Genomic DNA, 20,585 nt, shown 5'->3' on the forward strand with positions numbered 1-20,585 from the left:
CTCAGCCAGCGTTGTCGTAGGGGAGGAAAAGGGCCTGCACACCGAGCCTGCGACAGAGAAGAGAGTTTTTATTTGGAGCCGACTTCAACCCCCCAAGTATGGTCTAAAACTAAAGGCACATCGCTGAAGCTAGGCAGGTGCAGGTATGATCCTTGCTTGGACAGGTGAGCACTGCAGAGATGTCTGTTGCACTGAGCTCCTGCTCGAGGGCTTTGCAGCAGAAGTGCCTGTTTGCTTGCATAATTGTATATGTTTATTATAAAGGTAAAGGTAAAGGGACCCCTGACCGTTAGGTCCCGTCGTGACTGACTCTGGGGTTGCGGCACTCATCTCGCTTTATTGGCCGAGGGAGCCAGCGTACAGCTTCCGGGTCATGTGGCCAGCATGACTAAGCTGCTTCTGGCGAACCAGAGCAGCAGACGGAAATGCCATTTACCTTCCCACTGGAGTGGTACCTATTGATCTACTTGCACTTTGAGATGCTTTTGAACTGCTAGGTTGGCAGGAGCAGGGACCGAGCAACGGGAGCTCACCCCATCACGGGGATTTGAACCACCGACCTTCTGATCGGCAAGTCCTAGGCTCTGTGGTTTAACCCACAGCGCCACCCGAGTCCCTTATGTTTATTATATGGATGCCGTAAAGCCTCCTGCTGTCTCTTGTCCAAAGAAAAACAAATCATGTTGGACTTCTGGGTTAGCGCCATCGCCTAATGGCGGATTCCCTCCGAGCTCCGGAGGGAATCGGCTCAGCAGGGGTCGGGTCCTGCCGCGGCGGCGGCGCGGGGACCCTCAGAAACCACAGGCGCTGAAGCCTGTGCACCTGGTGACTCGGCGAATGTGATGAAAGAGGAACATGATGATTTGAAGGAAAAAGAAGGAGGAGCTATAATGCCACAGATGATTGAGGAGAGCCAGAGGCCGGTTAAGATGGATATAAAGGAAAATAAGATCAGGATGATGAAAATTTGGTTTGAATTGAAGAAGGGAGAATGGAGAGATCTCTCTATGTGGAGATCTGAAGACCTATGGAATACAAACCTGGCTAAAGTGGAAACTGGAGCTTTTGGGACATTTGGACTTAAGAGAAGTAAGAAACAAGATTTTGGCTCCATTTTTAAATATGGAGGCCTGGCTGGAAGAAACATGGACCTTACTGGGACAGAGCTCCTTCGAGATTTGGAGTTTAATATAAAGGACTACCAAAAAAACCGGCAAAGAGGAATTGAGAGAGAATTGAGAGCCTCGGACGTGAAGTCGCCTGGCTGACTACAGATGGATTGATGGACTTTTGTTGGGGTTTGAAACCGGGAAAGGGGGTGGTGGGGCTTTGGGAATCCAAAGGGTGTATAACTATATTCTGTTTCATTTAATTTGGTTTTGCCACTAACATAAAAATGGGGATTTTGGGGAAGGGAATTGGGGCCGACCTTAGAAAAAGACCTTTAAGAATAAGTATTGACGTATAAAGATTGAGGTTTATAAGTTAAAATTGGTTAACTAAAATGATGGGGTTGATCTTAGTAAAAGATTTTTAAGAATAAGTATTGATGTATAAAGATTGAGATCTATAAGTTAAAACTGGTTAACTAAAATGAATTAGAGAAAATAAGGTAAAGTTTGAGACCAGAACTTGCTGAGCTAAAAATTGGAACTGGAATACAAGAAGGGGAGGTGTGGGGAAGTCAAGGAAATTGGTTATTGACAGTAAGAAATGTAAATTTTATGTGTTTTTAATTGTATTTTTTTTTTTTTTTTACGTTTTCTCTTTATTTTTTGAAAATTCCAATAAATATCTTTAAAAAAAGAAAGAAAAACAAATCATGTAGGGCTGCTTCTCCAGAAAGAGGGAACGATATTTCTGCCTTGATATCTTCAAGGCCTATGGGGCTGTCACTGCATCCATGCCATTCTCCCTCCAAGCCAGACTTACAGGTGAAACTCGAAAAATTAGAATATTGTGGAAAAGTTCATTTATTTCAGTAATTCATCTTAAAAGGTGAAACTAATATATGAGACTCATGACATGCAAAGCGAGATATGTCAAGCCTTTATTTGTTATAATTGTGATGATTATGGCGTACAGCTGATGAAAACCCCAAATTAACAATCTCAGAAAGTTAGAATATTGTGAAAAGGTGCAGTAGCTATTCAATCCATAACACCTGCAATGGGTTCCTGAGCCTTGAAATGGTCTCTCAGTCTGGTTCAGTAGGAAGCACAAACATGGGGAAGGCTGCTGACCTGACAGTTGTGCAGAAAGCCATCACTGAGACCCTCCATAAGGAGGGAAAGCCTCAAAATGTAATTGCAGAAGAAGTTGGATGTTCCCAAAGTGCTGTATCGAAGCACATTAATGGAAAGTTATGCGGAAGAAAAAGGTGCACAAGCAGCAGGGGTGACCGCAACCTGGAGAGGATTGTCAGGAAAAGACCATTCAGACGTGTTGGGGACTTTCACAAGGAGTGGACTGAGGCTGGAGTTAGTGCATCAAGAGCCACCACACACAGACGGATCCTGAAGATGGGCTTCAAATGTCATAATCCTCTTGTCAAGCCGCTCCTGAACAAGAAATGTCAGAAGCGTCTTCCCTGGGCTAAAGACAACTCTATGGCAGGCATCTTTTCCCTTACACTGGTTTCTCCTCTGCTTCTTTATCATTAACATCCTCACTACACGCCCCATGTCTAAATTAACTTCCCATTAATTTCTTGAGCTGGGAGTCAAAGGCAGATGAAGATGATGGACTTTTGGGAGCTAGCTGACCTAACCAGAAGACCAGAAGGAGGAGGAGTACCAGGAAGAATGGATGAAATTTAAAGAATATTTAGTTAAATATGCTAAGATTTAAATAGAAACACTTGCAAATACCAGATTGGCTTAGGATATATGTGATTTTATATAATAATATGTTTAAAGCTTATATGAAAAGTAAGAAAGAAGTTAATTGACTAAGTAAATTTTATGAGAAATTAGTCTTGGAAAACTGTTACAATGATATACATTGAAATTCAGCCAGGGGGATTTGAGGAAGTCACCTAACAATGTTAATAACTGTGGAATAATTACAGTTAGGATTTATGTGTGTTTGTTTATAAATTTGGAAAATCAATAAAAAAAAATTGGGGGGGGAGAGCTGGGAGTCAAGGGCAGAACAGGAACATTAGTAGGGATAGCGTTGAAGATCTATAGGTATCAGACGGTAATCAAAGCAGTGTAGAGCTGGAAAGGACTCTGAGGGGTCATCTAGTCCAACCCGCATCAGGACTCGAACCCACAACCGTGAGATTAAGAGTCTCACGTTCTGCCAACTTAGCTATGACCTGTTTATTGAGCATGTGTGTGGTACGGAAGCTGTACTACCCAGGTCAGGATGGGGTTGTGCAGAGTTGTTAAGGCAGCAGAGAGCATTGTTGGCTGCCCACTCTCCACCTTAGAGCAGATTTATGCCACAAGGTGCCATAGGAAGGCACTGGACATAGTAAAAGATCCATCGCATCCAGGTCACTGTCTCTTCGAGCTCCTGCCGTCGGGACGGAGATACAGGACGATGAAGACAAGAACGAGCCGTCTTAAGAACAGCTTCTTCTCCAGAGCGATCTCGGCCCTGAATGGGAAACCTGGACTTCGAAAGTCATCTAATCTTCCTTGCTGTACTATACTGTATTGTTTAATTAGTGTTTTTATGGAGCAGTCAAGTAATTTCGTTGTCCCCGAGAGGGGGCAATGACAATAAAGATATTATTATTATTATTATTATTATTCACCCTCATTTGTTTGCAGGGACCTGTGCCCCACACTTTCCCATGCATTTCCCTCTCACTTGTCATAAAAACAGTATTTTGGGGAAAGCGAGCTGTTTCTAAAAATTTCTGGTTATGACCTGAATTTCCCATTAAGTGATAGTGGTCGACCTGCAACAACTGGAGGGCAAAGGCTGAAACACACACGTATCTATTTATACACACGTGTATCTATGTATTTATTAAGAAACTGCCCCTCCTGCTCTCAGGGCTGCCAACCAGGTGTCTCTTCGGGCTGGTTTATTCTGTGGCTTTGTAATTGTTGTGTATTTTGTATTCTCATTGCGCACCTTTCTCCTGTTAACCGCCCTGGGATCTTCGGGCGAAGGGCGGCTTGCAAAGGAGACGAAACGAAGGCGGGTCAGTTACGTTAAGTCGGCAAGATAAAGATTTTGTAAATCAAGAAAATCTTTTAAGGAAAAAAAGAAAGAAAAAGAAAAAGGGGCTGCATTCCCCAGACCCCATCATTGGCCCCAGAGACCACAATAAAAATATAAAATGAAGAAAAAAGGGGGGGGGGGGAAGAAAAAGTTTCCTCAGCCAGGCAGCCTGACTGGAACCCCTCGCTGAATACCACACACCCCGGCGAGGGTCTCCCCAAAAGCGCCCCCAGTGCTGTGGGGCGGGAGAGCGCCTGTGAGGTAAATCGCCTCAGAGCGGCGTCTTCCCGCGCTTTTCCCCTCCCTCCTCCTTCCCTCAGGAGTCCTCCTCCTCCTCCTCCCCCCGCCTCCCCGCTCCTCCTTTCCCGCCCACGGGGGAGTCCCGGATGTTGGCCCCGCGCCCCCGCTCCTCCGCCGTCCGCTTCCATAAAAGGGCAGCGGCGCCTCCCTCCCTTCTCCCCCCCCCCGCCCCGCCTCGGGCCTTTCTGGCCGCCTCCTCCTCCTCCTCCTCCTCCCTCCCCTCAGGCGGCGCCCCGGGGGGCGGGGAAGGCTCCCGTCCTGGCGGCGTCCGCGGCGGCGTCCAGAAGCGAGAAGCGCCCTCCGCCGCCTCCTCGCAGCCCCCGCGAAGGGACGCTCCCCGGCCGAGGAAGAAGAGGAGCCCAGCCCGGCAGGCGAGTGGGGCGGCGACGCGCCCCCCCCTCTCTCTCTGTGTGTGTGCGGGAATTTGTGCGAACGTGTGAATGGTGCGTGTGAGGGAAGGCGCCGTGTTTCGCGCGTGTGAATAGGACGGGGCTTTGTGTCTGCGAGGGGTCTTCGTAGGTATGAATTTGTGGGGTGTTTTTTTGTGGGGGGTGGGCTTTGCTTCCCCACCTTTTAAAGATAATGGGAAGCTGAGGGGTTGCCTTTCTCTCTCCTCCCCGGCCATTCCCCACTTGTAGGTCGAGGGGCGCATCCCTGCCTATGCCCATCCTTAAGTCACCGCGTTGTGGGGCTGGGTGTGGGTGTGTATGGATCTGTCTGCCTGACCCCCCTTTCCGTCTCTCTCCCCTTCCCTCCCTCCCCCACCCACCCATTTTCTCCCGGGTTTCTTTTCCAGAGTCTCTTCCCGCTGTGCATGCGACCCATCTCTGGATGGAGGTTATTGTGGGGCAAAGACGGGTCTTCCTCTCTTCCTTTTTCTCCTTTTCCCTCCATCTCCTCCCCATCCCTCTTGCACAGCCGGAATAGAGCTTCCCTTGTTCCTTTCGGACTCTCACTCTCTCCGCCCAAGCCAAGTCTTGGCTGCTATAGAGAGTTGCCCTTGACTCGCCTTTAAAATACCATTAATAATAGTAGTAGTAGTAGTAATATCTGTGTTTTCTAAGAGGGAAGGGCTAAGGAGACCCTTTTATGGGTCAAGGGGTGGCGCTCTTTTTCCGGCGGAGGGGTACATAATTTTTCGCACCCCTTTTAGCACAGATGTTGGAGGGGATGTGCAGACTCAGGGTAATCAGGTGGGAGCGTGTCACGCATCCGTGTTGAGTGCCCTGGTGAAAATTGATAGTATGGATGATGTGTGCCACACACGCAGAGAGAAAGAGAAGATGAACAGTAAACAAATAAGGAAAACATTGTGTTGTAGGTGTAGGTGGGAAGCTGAATAAGGGCATTGTAATCCCTCCTCTAAATATATTAGGCAGAGTTGGGGCTAAATAAGGTTTTGGTTTGCATTGCCTTCATGCTTGCGTTCTTCCAGCAAGTTTGCAGTCCGACTCTGCCCTCCCCCACCAATTGCCTCACTAAGTTCTTTGTAAATTGAGCCATGTGTTGGGAGCTCTCAGCCTTTTCTCCTCTTCTTCTTTCTTCTTCGCAGCTGACTTCGGGAAAAGCTTGTTTGCCTTCCCTGGATTTGGCTCCTTCAAGCTTTTTCTTCAGTAAATGGGAAGCAGGGAGAGGCTTACGAGCTGCGAGTGTGAGGCTTCTGCTTAGCTAATGAATGCCGTTTCCTCTGCTGCTTGCTTGCAGGAAGGAGGAACGATGGCTCTGGACGGTATACGGATGCCAGATGGCTGCTATGCGGATGGGACGTGGGAGTTAAACGTCCATGTCACAGACCTGAACAGAGATGTAACTCTGAGGGTCACAGGAGAGGTCCATATTGGCGGCGTCATGCTGAAATTGGTGGAAAAACTTGGTAAGTTGTAACTATTAGGGGGAAAGGTGTGGCCTTTCTTCTTGCTTTGGTGGAAGCTGGAAGGCGAAGCGCTGGGTGTGGAAATGAAATTGCATATTTGCATCGCACATGGGACTGATTTCAGAAACCCATAACTATTTTTAAATGCCAGGTTTTTTTGTTTTAGAGAAACTTGATGTTGGATCTCTTTCTCTAGCAGGCAGAATACAGGCCACATCTGAGTCTAATCCTTCTCGTGATTAGCTACCATACCTTTCTGTAGTTTGTACAATGGCTGCTGGGTTCTTTACAATACTTGCACATAAATACAAGTGTGATAGTATTTACAGGGACATGCAATGACAAGTAGTAGAAGGTGCCATCCTGGGTCAGTGATGTGGCAGAGACGAAGGAGTCATTGGTCTAAGGATCTTGATTTGACCATACATGTGTTTAAATGTAAAGGCTGGTTTTTGCAGTCAGAAGAACTGCATAAACTGTGCTTGTATGTTCAAGCTTCACATAGAGGATTTACCCACAGATGGTGTGCCCCCCCTCCAAAACTCCTGAGCTTCTGAGAGGGGGATAGACTTCACGTGTAATACCAGAAATGCACTGCACGTGACTGAAGGAATCTTGGCTAGCATTGTTTTCACTGCAAATTAGGGAAAGTTTCTCAAATATGATAGGTGGTTTCTAAATTCTAGATTAATGAATGCTCTATTGTATGTGGCTGTTCATTTTCTTTGGTCTCACTAAGTTCAGTTTCTAGAAGTTTAGACCAAGTGATAGGAAAGGAGGGTCTGTGCTAGTTATTACAAAAACTTTAAGATCGTTAAGCAGGGCAATGTTTACTATTGTAAACAGTTATTAAAATGCTCATTCCCTCACACGCCACCCCCAAACTTCTGACTTTCTGAAAGAGTCATTGCAGTGTTATTACAGTTAGCTACCTCTCTTAGGCAAGTGTATGGTGTTACGGCTTAGATGCAGCCTCCTGCGTTAGAGCCTCCTGCGTTAGCTGTCCTAGGCTATGTCAGGCACCTGTTAATGAGACATGGTAGCTGTTGCTATACAGCAAGTTGTACAGTACTGCCATTAGAACATTTCTGCATGGCACATTATGCCTAGTGAGCTTTCATCAATGCGTTCTGCATTTTGTGGAGTCCACTGTGGTTCAGTGCTAAAGTTCCTGTGCTGGTAAAAGATGCTGAGGTTTATACAGTTGGTAATCTGAGGCTTTCCTTCCTTAATAATGCATTTGAGTCTGAATAGTATACTAGTTTAAACACAACATCCTTATCAGCTCCGCAGCACACTTCTGGTGCTATGTAAATACTTGATTTGCTGGCTAGTTATGTACACAAGTCATAGCTGGTGCAGCTAAAAAGAAAGAGTCGTCCTGCACTGTACTAAAACTTTGTACTGATGTAATAAGGAAGGAAAAGCAGATATAAATACTTGGTTCAAAAGGAAGTTTGTGTGTGCCTGAAGGACTCTGAGGCTTGACATGGCTTGTGGGACTGTAGAAAATCAGTTTTAGAAATATTTTTTTGTCCTTGGGTTATGAAAAGAATGTTTCAAGGTGATTGCAGGCCTCAGCACTTAAAGTTGTTCAGCCTCTTCAAATATTAAGCGAAGAAGCACCACAGTCTCTTACATAATGAATAAGTCATGCCTTCTATTGGCTTTGCGTGTCATTGATGAGAATTGTCCACATGTGTATAATTTGCTCAAAGTATAGGATGGAATTCAGTGGAGACAGCAAGTTTTTAAGATGCTCTGTGGGATGAGTTTAATTGCCCTCCACAGGATAAAAGCTTACTTGAAGTTCAAACATATATTTTGGGAGGCCATCCTCATTCTAACTCTTACGATTCTGTGTCAATGTCTCATAATGAGGATCATGCGTGAATCTCTTTTGCAGTGGGCTTTATAAAGCTCCAGAAGCAGGTTGTGTAAGCGTGCTGTTTTGATAAAGTGTAGATCATGTAGGAGATCGTGTTGGGGTCAAAGTCCCCTCTACAAGCCAGATGAAAATAGTGGAAACTTTTTTACAGTACCTTTGACCTTGGATAAAGGCCAGGTTGTAATATCTATCAAGTTAAAAGCTAACAGGACCATACAAGTAAAAACAGTTCTGAAGCTTGGGATAGTTATGGCAGCTGTGTTTTTTTTTAAAAAAAATAGAACTATATTTCTTTAAACTGGCCTTTAAAAGATAATGACTGTAAACGGAAACTATGAAAAAACGTTATATTTGCTTATATTTGCAGCGTTGTCTTTTTGTCCATCCTGTTTGTTCTGAAAAATCTTGGATTAGCAATGTGTTTGGAATAGAAGTACTTTGTATGCATCTTCTCATTAACTCTGTAAACAATGCAGCTTTCTGATTGCTTCCATTTAGCAGAAGAACACCTGTTTTGTGGAGGATAAGTCTCTAATCAGAATGACAATAAATTTGTAGTGGTCGCTTCTGTAGCTGTAGCTCAGTGGCTTTCCTTGCAGAAGGTCCCATATTCCATCCCTGGCAACTCAGGTAGGGCTGGGAGTATCAACACCAGTCTGTGAAGACCAGGGGTTCCCACACTGTGGCCCGTGAACTTAGTCAGATATAATAGTCATATATACATTTTAATTGTATTCTTCTTGTTTTTATTTCTTACTGATTGTACTCTATTGTATTCCACTTTGAATTCTATGGTAATCAAACTGTAATACAATAAAATACAATTTTATTAGAAATAAGCAGTATATACAATTAAAATAATACAGCATCTAGCACAGTGCAGATCAATTGTTAAAAACAGCCAGAAACCAAGGTGAAATGTTTGGGAACTACTGGTGTGGACAGTATTTAAATGGATGGTCCAATGCTCTGACTCGTTATAAGGCTACTTTCTATATTCCTAACTAATTCACTGCAAATTAATGTTTGCTTTGTGGGATGGCTCAGGGGTAGAGCACATGCTCTGAATGCAGAAGTTCTCACATTCAATCCCAATCATGTCCAGGTAGGACTGGGAGAGATCCTTTCTGAAATCCTGGGAAGCCACTGCCAATCAGGTGGGAGTGAGCTAGATGGAACAATGGTCTGACTCTGTATTATGCAGTTTCCTGTGTTCTCTCTCATTGTTCACCTGTTGCATATAACAATTTTGCACTGCAATCCTAAGCGTGCTTCAAATCCCACTGAGTATGTTTCAGGTTACTGACAGTAAGAAGATGCCAAGTTAGATGTATAATATGGTCCATCCTTTAAGATGAGGGTCAGAAACTGCTACAGATGTAGCCTGTGGTGCTTCCTCATGCAACTTCCATCCTCACCGCTCCCAGTAGCAGTTAGGCTGGAAAACAGACTCCCATTGCAGCCATTGGCATTTGTGGAGAGGGGTTTAACTGGACAGGCTTATTCCTTTCTGTGTCTATGTGACTCACTCTCGAAACCTCCCCATGTGGCACCTAGGCTTGAAAAGCAGCTTCCCTAGCTGCCAATAGAAAGCTGTTTTCAAGCCTGATTTTTGTGAATGCATGTGTTCTGTGCAGAGTTAGCTTTGTGCATATTGCAGCTGGGAAGGGAAGGGTTAATGCTCCCCTCCTCAACTGTTGACTCCATGAAGACTGCCGCCCTCTGGCATTTAGACTTGGGGGGAGGGAGCTGAAATGTGTTTTTCAAGCCCAATTCACATGTGAGTGAATGAATGTGTGGGTGTGAGTACATTAATGGATGTGTACAACTTTGCTGTCATATGGCCCATGAAGGGTTAGGCACAGAGGGAATATGACCCTTAGGTTCCCCATCACTTCTTTTAAGAGATGGGGGGGGGGAATGCAACAGGGTTCCTGCAAACGGATGGAAGACATGGGCCTCCGTTGTTGTCATAGAAACGGTGATACCAAGACAAATCCTTTACATGACTAGCAATGCTGCTTTAATTTTGTGATATATTGTGTGGGCTTTCGTATGTGGGTGTCTGCTTTGGTTATTTAAGCTACATGGTAAGCTAAGGGATCTTTGATTGCTGCTCTTTGCTTTCAATGAAACTGTTAATTGAATAAGTAACCGGCAGCTACAAAACTTAACAGAGATCACTTTAGCAAATGCTGTTGTAGTTGCTACAACTGTGGCACCCTGTGTAACTGGTAAGCCTTAGAGAATCACTTGAATTGCTTAACTGATGGGCTCAAGGACTCTTTCTGCTTATACTGTAGCTCTGTGTGTGAAACACACTGAGTCATCTTGCCATTTCCCTCAATTCAGGGTCTGTGACATTCGCCAAGGAGAAGGAGTCCTTGTGCAGAGGGATATTTGTTTTGAGATTGGAAGGATGCGGTGTTGATGAGCAAGAATAAGCCTATCCTTACCCAGTAATCCTGTTGATTAAATACATTTTGCTTCTGGGATTAGGAAACTGGAGAGGTGGGACCAAAAACAGTGTAGATGAAAGAGAAGAATCATTTCCCTTGCTCCTGCTCTCTTAATTACCTATTCCATCAGTATACATACATACATAATTTTATTTGTATGCTGCCTTTCCACAGTTCAAACCATTCTCAAGGCAGCTTGCAACATTAAAAATATGTAACTATACAGCTATAAAAGTAGTCATAAAGAAGAAATAAAACATTAAAAAATACACAATGAAATTTCCACATAAATCACAACAAGATCTAAAATAAATGCGGTGGGGACTTGCTGAGCGGGCGACTCTGTTTGGGGGTGGCTCATGGGCTGGTTAAACAACACCTGTGGGCCGCTTGTGGCCCATGGGTCTTAGGTTGCCTCTCCCTGCAATAGCTCCTCCAAATTCGGTTGAAATTCCAATGTGCCTTCACACTTGCACTGTTTGGGCTGCCAGAAGCAAAATAGTTAGGTTTTGTTCAGGTCTGGAGCCAAGTGGATGGAAATAGCGGTATGGCAATAGAGACTACCACTGGAAAAATCACCATGCACACAACCAGTATTAGAAACTGAGATATGAAAGCTAGGAGCTAAATGGCACCCTAAACCTAGATTATGGGTGCAACAACAGAATGTAGGTGTGCTTTTTCTATAATAAGAATACAAAGCGGAAAATGAATTCACTGCAGCTAAAATATTATGTTCATTTTTCACATGATCTAGTCCTTCCCCTGCCCACCTCTCTAATATTCTTAAGAGGGTCTCTTCTCCAGTCTTCAGAGAGTGGCTGGAAGTGGGGAGGCAGAAAACGGTCCCTCTTTTCCTCAGAAACTGCCCACGCTAATGAAATTCGCTGCCTAGAACCATGGGAGTTTTGAACACTGCACATGACAAAACCACCCGGCCACCCCCAAATTGGATAATGAGCTTCCACACCAGCGATATCATATAACTTGTTATCTTTACTTAACAATTTTTCCACAGTAATTGGAAATCCAGATTAAATGTAAAAAATATGGGCCGGCATTCGATGATGATGTCATTTGGACAGTGCAAAAATGTTGCATACACGAGCAGCACCTATTTCACAGTAAACTGCTGCCTGGAAGCATTCTCAATGCGTTGCTAGTGATTTGTCAGACAGCTATTGTACTAACTTCCTGCTTTGAATCTGACCAACGTGGAGAACAAACTTAAGTTACAATGCTATTTATAGAAGATTGGCTGTCCTATCTGGTGCATGTTTCGAATCATGGATAGAATCCAGTGGTAGCACAGATAATGTGCAATATTACCTTTTGCCACAGGCTGGTTCAGGAATACTTTCATTTTCTGATTAAGTAATTAATGATGGAAATGTGATATTTAAATCGCCCAATATCCTGCTTGGGCATGGATGTTATTTTGGAATAAGGGAGACAGCTGTGGTTTATGATATTTTCTTTCTTCATTGTCATTCTTCCATCCCTCGTTTTAGACATTTTTTAAATTTTTTATTTTGGTGGAGCTTTTTAATCTTTAACCCTTTCAGCTGTTTTTCGTTGAACTTTTAATCCCTGCAAATAAGATAGATAGGCTGTTCCTTCAGTACCTTTCTGTTACTGGAAATCTGATGATAGCAAGCTCAAGTGTTTCTCTTAGGAATAAAAGTGTGAAATTCAGGGCACAAGCATTCATTTAGTGGTGGATTTCTCTCTTTCCCATTAACGTGGGGGTTGGTGAGAGAAGGAAGGTTTATGAATAAAACACAAAGAAAATGCAGTGTTATTGATTTACCAGTTTTGTGCGCATTTGAGGTTTTACTGTAATGGAGGGAATGCTTGCAGATTCATTGAGTTGAATCTGTAATGAACCTTCTGTAAGCAACAGAAATAAAAACAATTCAGTCCAAATGGTCAGTATCACAGTTTTTCCATTTAAAGTTGTTATAATTTCAATGAACAAGTCTTCAGTTTTCTCTGTTGCCTTTTATATAACTTCCTTTCATCACTCAGCCCTACCTTTTCCCCCTCTTTAATTTGGGTTTTTGGCTCAAGTCCATAGATGGCTACAGGGAGATCTGCATGCAAATTGCACTTTTCTTTAACATTTCCCCAAATTCCCCTCCATTCTTCCACCCCTTCTGCATTGCAAAAGGCTTTTAAAGCTCCCCTGGGTATAAAATAAACAATTTGCATTGTTGAATAGGGGACTGTAGTTTGGGAAAGTGAAACAGAAACCCCCACTGTGATATCCCCTTGGGGTGTCTGCATGTAACTGGGCTCCTTGATTCATATTTTGAATGAGGGGAAGCCAGCTTGATGGTCAACAGAAAAGAAAATGTACTTTGAAAGCATACACCTAGGAGTAAGCCTCTCTCTAAATATCGTGAGATTTACTTCTGAATATGCATAGGATTGTGCTGTTGATATGACTAAGAGTCTGGCACTCCTTGCTATTTAACAGAGCTTTTATTAAATCTCTTTGCTTGCTCTAAGCTAGGCTTCTCCAGATTGGACTTCAGCTCCCAAAACATTACACTAGTTTAAAATATATGGAGGGCACCAGGTTAGAAAAGGCTGCATTACACTAGTATAGTGTTCTTCCTGCAGCTTACTGTGTATATGATTAGAATTTTATTACTAATTAGTCTTATCTATTTTAGGTAGACAAAAATGTGCCCTTCAATGCCTGAGTTAAATCGAGTTTCAGATTCCTTGGTTTGTCAGCTGCTTGCTGGCATGGTTCTTTAGACTTGTGATTTAATGTGTCCGCTCTGATGTAAGCATCCTCTTGAAGGAAAACCCCTCTTCTTAGGAAGTCACAGGCATGTGAATCTGGTTTGTCAAAGTAAAGGAGGAGGAACAAACGGGGACATGATAGCCAGCAGGCTTTAAATAAGGCAAATGACTCTGTGTGCTAAGCATCCATCAGCGTCCTTTCCGAAGAGGAAGTGACACACAAGCTTTGGCACTCTCCTTACTCAGTTGGCAGGATTTGCAGCAAAGCACAATATCTAGCTGTTGACTTGCCCTTGAGCATAAAGCATTTGCTATGAAGTGCCTATAGTGAAATGGATCCCCCCAGTGAAAGGTCGCTTTTAAATAACTGGTCAGAAATGTGCTGTTTGATTTTGGGTGTTAGGAGGCAGGATGGAAATATTGAGACTTGTTAATGCTCACAGCTTCCCCCAACTGCCAACAGATGGGTTTGGTTTAACTGCTATAGATTTGTTTAGGAGATAGAAACAGCTTCTTTGGATCAGACCAGTGAATGGTGCAAATGCTTCAAACTGGCTCTTGGCTGTTTCTGTCTTCATTCCATTAATATTTATAAGTATTTTGATACCCAGAACATTGACTTTATTGCATTGATATTGATATTTACTGCATGAGTTTTTATTAAAAAGTGTTGGATGTATATATTTACATCTTGTATCCTGTCCACACACAATCCTTCATGGTAGATTAGATTAAGAGAGTCTTGCCAAGATTGGTTGGCATCCTTCTGTCTCAGGACACAGTGGAAGAGTGCACCTTTGGGGTGAAGTCAAACTGTTGTAGAGTTATAGCACCTTCTGCTATGGCTGTAGAGACTAAATACGGGAGAGGCATGTTTCGTTGCAGCTGGGGCAGATGAAGGCATTCAGTTGTGCTGGTGCAGGTGTACCATGGCATTTCTTTCTGCACTCTTCCCAACAGTCATTCTGATCACTGTTATGGATATGCAACCTGACAGTCTGTCTCCAGGCACTATGGTCATCTGCAAGGGATTCCCACGTGGTGGGGTTAATGCTGCTAGCCTTTATGTCACGTTCGCAGACATCTTTGTAACACAAGAGTTGGTCTGCCAATGGACCTGGGGCCTGACGTCAGCTCCCTGTAGAGCATGTCCTTGGAGATCCTGCCATCTTCCCTTCTGTTGTACATGACCAAGCCAGCATAGACGTCTCTGAGACAGGAGTGTGAACATCCTGGGAATGTGGACTTGGGAGAGCACATCTTTGTTTGGGACTCTTGTCTTGCCATGTGGCGCCCAAAATCTTCCTGATGCAGCGCATGTGGAAGGTATTGAGGCATCATTCCTGGCTGGGTGTAAGTTGCCCACGTGTCTCTACCATAAAGCAAGCAGTGTGCCCAACACGCACATCTGGTAGACCTTCATCTTGGTACAGTGGTACCTCGGGTTACAGACACTTCAGGTTGCAGACTCCACCAACCCAGAAATAGTACCTCGGGTTAAGAACTTTGCTTCAGGATGAGAACAGAAATCGTGCTCCAGCGGCACGGCAGCAGTAGGAGGCTCCATTAGCTAAAGTGGTACCTCAGGTTAAGAACAGTTTCAGGTTAAGAATGGACCTCCAGGAAGTTCTTAACCTGAGGTACCACTATATTGGTTGTTAGTATCACATTCTCCCATAACTTTTTGGAGAGGCGAGCCATTACCGTAGCTGCGTGTTGTGCAAATGGAAGATCTTGTTCATAGCTTCCGCTGATAGGATTGGTTAGGTGAACCTTGCCCACGTAGTACAGTCGTACCTTGGTTCTCAAACGGAATCCATTCTGGAAGTCTGTTCGACTTTTGAAAGCCAAAGCGTAGCTTCCGATCGGCTGCAGGAGCTTCCTTCACTCAATCAGAAGCCGCACCGGATGTTCGACTTCCAAAAAACGTTCACAAACTGGAACACTTACTTCTGGGTTTTCGGCATTCGGGAGCCAAAACGTTCGAGTCACAAGGCGTTCGAGAACCAAGGTTCTGTACAAGCTGTTAGAAAGAAAATATTCATTTTGCCTTAAATAGTTCATGATGTCATTTAAAATGTACATTCTGTTACCATAACCTTGGTTTTCAAAATGGGACAAATTTTTTTACAATTAAATAAATAGTAACAGGAAACATTTATAACTGAATTAGTCATTCAGGGGCTACAAGTTTAAAGGAAATACTCAGGCAGGGGTCATAGAAGTAGGATTTTAAAAATATTTTTAAATTGCAGGAGTCATATGACAAATAGTTTGCTCTTTTCCTAGCCCTTTCTGCTGCCAAAACTATTAGAGGGAATTCCTATAGATATCTGCTGTCTCTTGTTATCAGTTCATTTAGTTCTGTTTACTTCCAAGAGGACAGAACAGTTTATCTTGCTCCTTTCAAATTAACTGCATGCATAGAATAGAATAATCTTATACGTTTCCTTATAAGAAGACAGAAACAGCACTGAGAACTGGTTTGGTCTGAAAGATTGCAGTCTTCTTAGCAATCCTAAAGTACTGGTTTTGTTATACCGCAGGCAGGAAACAGTTGGGTTGTAGTTTAGACCCAGCCCAAATCAGTAGCTTCCTCTTAAGACTGTGACTTTGTTGTTTCTATTTCCAGAGTTCCAGAGTTATTTATCCATGACTTTCTAGGGAACTGAGCCTATATTTTTTAAAAGGCTAATTTAATTGTAATTTGTTGTGGTTTATAGAACAGTTTCTAAAGCAGGGTTGCTAAGCTGTTTGCGTGTTTCTGGCTTGGTTTGAGGGATCTTGAGGGCAGCTGCTGCCAGCAGCATCTTTTGGGTCCATTGCACGAAAAGTATACAGCCCACTCCCTTGGTGACTTTTGGCAATTCTTCTGAGCTATGAACTGGCCCTGGGGAGCAGTATCTGGTCAAGTGAAAAGGGTGTTGTTTACCGTGAAAAACTGTCTGGCCTTCCTTTCAGCGACTATTGAAAAGTGAATTGAGGGGTTTCTACATCAGTATTATTAGGGGGAAATGAGCCCATGATGACCATTAATAAAGCAAATTCTTAGTTATTTGATTTATATCATCTGTTGGAAATCTGAGGTGATATACCCACATAGCTGAAGTTGCCCTCAACTCAAGTCACCATGAAGCAAAGTCTGAAATAGTTTACTGCTGTGGAAGATTAGGCTGGAAAATGATCTATACATCTAGCTTGTAGGCTTTGCAGATATTTATTCAGATAGATACAAGTAGAAAGTACCGTATTTTTCGCCCTATAGGACACACTTTTTCCCCTCCAAAAATGAAGGGGAAATGTGTGTGCGTCCTATGGGGCGAATGCAGGCTTTCGCTGAAGCCTGGAGAGCGAGAGGGGTCGGTGTGCACCGACCCCTCTCGCTCTCCAGGCTTCAGGAAGCTCTGTGCAACCCTCGGGAGACCGGCTGCGAGGGTTGCACAGAGCTGCCTGCAGTCCCGGGCTCAGCGCAGCTCTGCACGGCCATCGGGAGCGGGGCGCGAAGTCCCGTCTGGCTCCCGATGATCGTGCAGAGCTGCCAGCAGTCCCGGGCTCAGCACATTTCTCCCCATCACCAGCCCCACAAGCTCGGGGGACAGTGGGGAGGTGGAGCGCGCCTGGTTCTTCCAGCCCCGCACCTGGGGGGGAAATAATTTTTTTTTCTCCCCCCCCCAAAAAAAACTAGGTGCGTCCTATGGGCCGGTGCGTCCTATGGGGCGCAAAATATGGTAGCTCTGTTGCTCCAGCTTCCAGATGTAACACAGACTCCAACTCATGGACAGACTCACTGATTGTGCCTTAATCGTTTATATAGAAGGCACAGGACCCTTGCAGCTGGCTTGGCTGACCTTTCATCTCTCATACATGGGGTAATTTGTGCCCATGGATGCAATCAACCCTTTCCTCTGTGTCCAGTTCCTCCAACATATTCTTCTCTATACTCACTACAGGTTACAATAGTATAGAAATAAAATTGCCACATAAAATATTAGAAAAGCAATGTTGGGAAATTGTGTTTATTATCTTAAAAATGTTCTAATCTGACTTCCAAATGCTTGTTCAACAAAAGTTTCAAATTGTCCTCTGGAAGATTGTTGGGCATTGGTAGAGGCCAAGAAAGGAAGAATTCAAAAGCTGTGGAACAAGCATCAAATATGTTTGTTGCAAAGGCATGAATGACAGTGGCTGCATCAGACCTGTTAGAGGAGTCCTCAACCTTGTGTCACTGTGTAGAAAGCTTTTGTGGCAATCATCCAGGAGCACTCAAGGTCTCTTGAGTCTGAGCCACTGAAGGGAAGGGGGCTCAGCCACATTGACGTTCCATTCCCAAATCCCAGGGCCTCTTGATGATGACTGCAGACAGAAGTTACTCTCATGAAAGGGTTAGCGGGGGGGGGGAGACTTTGGGTAACCTCCCAGTCAAATCTCATATAATAACTTTTAATGCCTCCAGAAATGGCAGCATATGATTTTCAGGGCAACTATTCTTCAAGTTTGTCTGAATGTATCCCCATTCACTCTAAAATACGTACAAATACAATGGTACCTCAGTTCTCAAACGAAATCCATTCTGGAAGTCCGTTCAGCTTCCAAAATGTTCGAAAACCAAGGCGCGGCTTCCCATTGGTTGCAAGAGCTTCTCACAGCCAGTGGAAGCCGCGTTGCACATTCGGGTTCCGAAAAATGTTCGAAAACAGAAGCATTTACTTCCAAGTTTTCCGCATTCAGAATCGAAATGTACATTGACAGAGGCATTCGGGAACTGAGGTTCCACTGTACCTATCTGTATTTCTCTGCCTCTGAGAGAGGATCATACGGGGCTGGGGAAGAAGGCTGAAAGGTAGTGCAGTTAAGACTATGCAAGAACATTAGCATATAATTCTCCGTTTTTAAATATGCTCTTCACCAAATGAGGGGGGAAATTCTGTGCTTATTTCTACTGCAGTAGTTTAAGATGCTGCTTAATTGAAATACTTTATTGTCACTTGTACAACTTGTATACAGTGAGATTACACAAATATTAATTAATTAACCAAATTAATGCCGAGTGACTACAAACAAACAATACCACCAACATTCTCTTCCAAAACAGTAGATGAAAAATGTAGTGGGGTGTGGAACTAGTGACTTTCCACATATTGTTGGGCTCTCAGCTCTTGTCAGTCTCAGCCAGCATGGTCAATAGTCAGGATATTGGGAGCTGGGAGTCCCAGCATCAACTGGAGCAGGGCAGTCCAACCTCTCAGACCAAGCGGGCTGCAAGAGTACTTTGACACAGAACCTGCATGCCACTTAAATTTCCATATCATAAATTTAAGTGTTCACAATATAGGTAATAATTAATATAAAGATATTTAATTAAATACAATTAAGTGCACAATTAATAGATTTAATACCCTAAAATAGCACGACATACAAAGGAATGTCTGTTCCATGCTATCCCGAACCCCAAGCTACTACAGCTGGACAGAATGCTGCCAACACTGCTTGCGTTTCATTTCATTTTCTCTTTCCTTCCCTTCTGTACTGTGGTAGGAGAAAGAGAGCATGCCCTGCTCTGTTATCTATTAGTGGCAGATGGAAGGGGCTGATCAGAGCGGTCTTGACATAACACCCCCCCCTGCTCTAGGGTAAAGGGCTGAGAGGGCAGCTGTGCCATCATAATGTGTGCGCACAGACAGGACAGACTGTACCCACAGTAGCTCTACACCTCCTCCAGTGGAGAAGCAACCAAGCAGTGCTTCAAGAGGGGCTCAAGGCAAGCCCAAACCATCTCAGGGCTCAGCCCTGGTACAACTTCTTTCCAGTGGCATGTGAAAGTGGGCTGCTTAGGCACACCGAGAACTCCTTTCCCTTACCACCTGATAAGTAACCCCACACAGAGTGGTGGAGGCTGCCAAGTTCACAGGGTGGGGCTTCCAGGGAGTCTTGTGCCTCCGAAGCCTTTGAGAGAAAACATGGTAGCTCTGGACTGGCAGGCGAGTCCCATCCACAGAGAAGGAGCTCACACACTGCATTCTGTTGGCTCCTTGTCTTTGCTGAGAAGTGCATTCAGCAGGCGCACCAATTCACTGAAGAGAGAGACCCACCTTGCTTTTCCCTCCCTCATGTGGAAAATCCCTCCATGTTTTTTTTGTTCCTTCCCTTCCTCCAAGTTTGTCTGCCAGTGCCGGAGACCTGCATTCCGCTGCATCAGATACCGTAGCTGCCACTGAGGCAGGCAACCAAGGCTTTGACTGAAATAGGCAGTGTGTGAACCGCCACAAGGTAGACTGCGGGTGGCGTTGGCAGCAAAGCAATGGGGGCTGAGGAGAAGAGCGACTTCCAGGGCACATGTTTCAGTATGGAAAACACAGATATATAAACTAATCACCAAATGGCACCTTAAGCCTAGATTACAGTTGCCACAACAGTCTGTCTAGTTGCCATTCTCCTCCCCTCCGAGAGGGTTGTTGTTCATTTCATTTCTATACTGCTTTATATTTTAAAGAAGAATCTCAACACAGTTTACAACACATTAAAACATCAAATAAAACAATCTAGAATAAAACTGACAAGAAATCTCCACAGATCGGCCAGCACGCTGTCGTGCACCAGCGTCTTGGTACTGGGGCATGTGGGGGCGTGCATGGCAGCAGAAAACGCAGCTGCACACCAGCCAAATGGTGGAGATGTCAGTCGCCAATCCTGGCAACAAGACCTATTCACTTGGCCATAATTGGACATGCTCCTAGAGCCCAGGGAATTCGGAACACTGGCAGGCTTTATTACTGCACAGGTTGCAAAATTTGCCTTGGCTGCAAGTAAGTTGAGAGCTAGGCACCAAGACAAGTATCATAAGGGGGAGTTGTGAGAAATGGAGTGCGTAACTTACGCGGGCTTTCTCCAACAACTTCTGCTGCTGTATACTTCTTCTAATTACTGACATTGTTGTCAAAGGCCACCAGAAAAGGCCTCGCAAGTCTCATATGGCCCATAGGCCATGTCTTGGACCACCCTGACCTTGCGATTGTGTGTCTGCCCTGCTAAATTTCGTATTCTCCAACCCAACCATTTTCAGGACCAAAGTACAAGCATTCTGAACTCTTTAAAAAAATCCAAAGTTAATTCTTATCTCGTGTGTCTCCTA

The 20,585-nt window shown here is 44.3% G+C and overlaps 1 protein-coding gene across 5 annotated transcripts in view; it reads left to right on the forward strand.

Moving 5' to 3' along the window:
• The first annotated feature begins 4,655 nt into the window (after window positions 1–4,655).
• Window positions 4,656–20,585, forward strand: part of FERMT2 (FERM domain containing kindlin 2) — an 85,652-nt gene continuing 69,722 nt past the window's right edge. For 3 of the 5 annotated variants that reach the window (XM_053365611.1, XM_053365619.1, XM_053365647.1), the window contains exons 1-2: window positions 4,656–4,857; window positions 6,191–6,355. In XM_053365611.1, coding sequence (XP_053221586.1) covers window positions 6,199–6,355 — 157 coding nt within the window. In that variant the 5' untranslated portion in view covers window positions 4,656–4,857; window positions 6,191–6,198. The remainder of the gene's footprint in view (window positions 4,858–6,190; window positions 6,356–20,585) is intronic. The other 2 variants (XM_053365629.1, XM_053365639.1) reach the window with 1 other exon arrangement.

This window comes from Podarcis raffonei, chromosome 1, assembly GCF_027172205.1.
Source record: "Podarcis raffonei isolate rPodRaf1 chromosome 1, rPodRaf1.pri, whole genome shotgun sequence".
Lineage (NCBI taxonomy): Eukaryota > Metazoa > Chordata > Lepidosauria > Squamata > Lacertidae > Podarcis > Podarcis raffonei.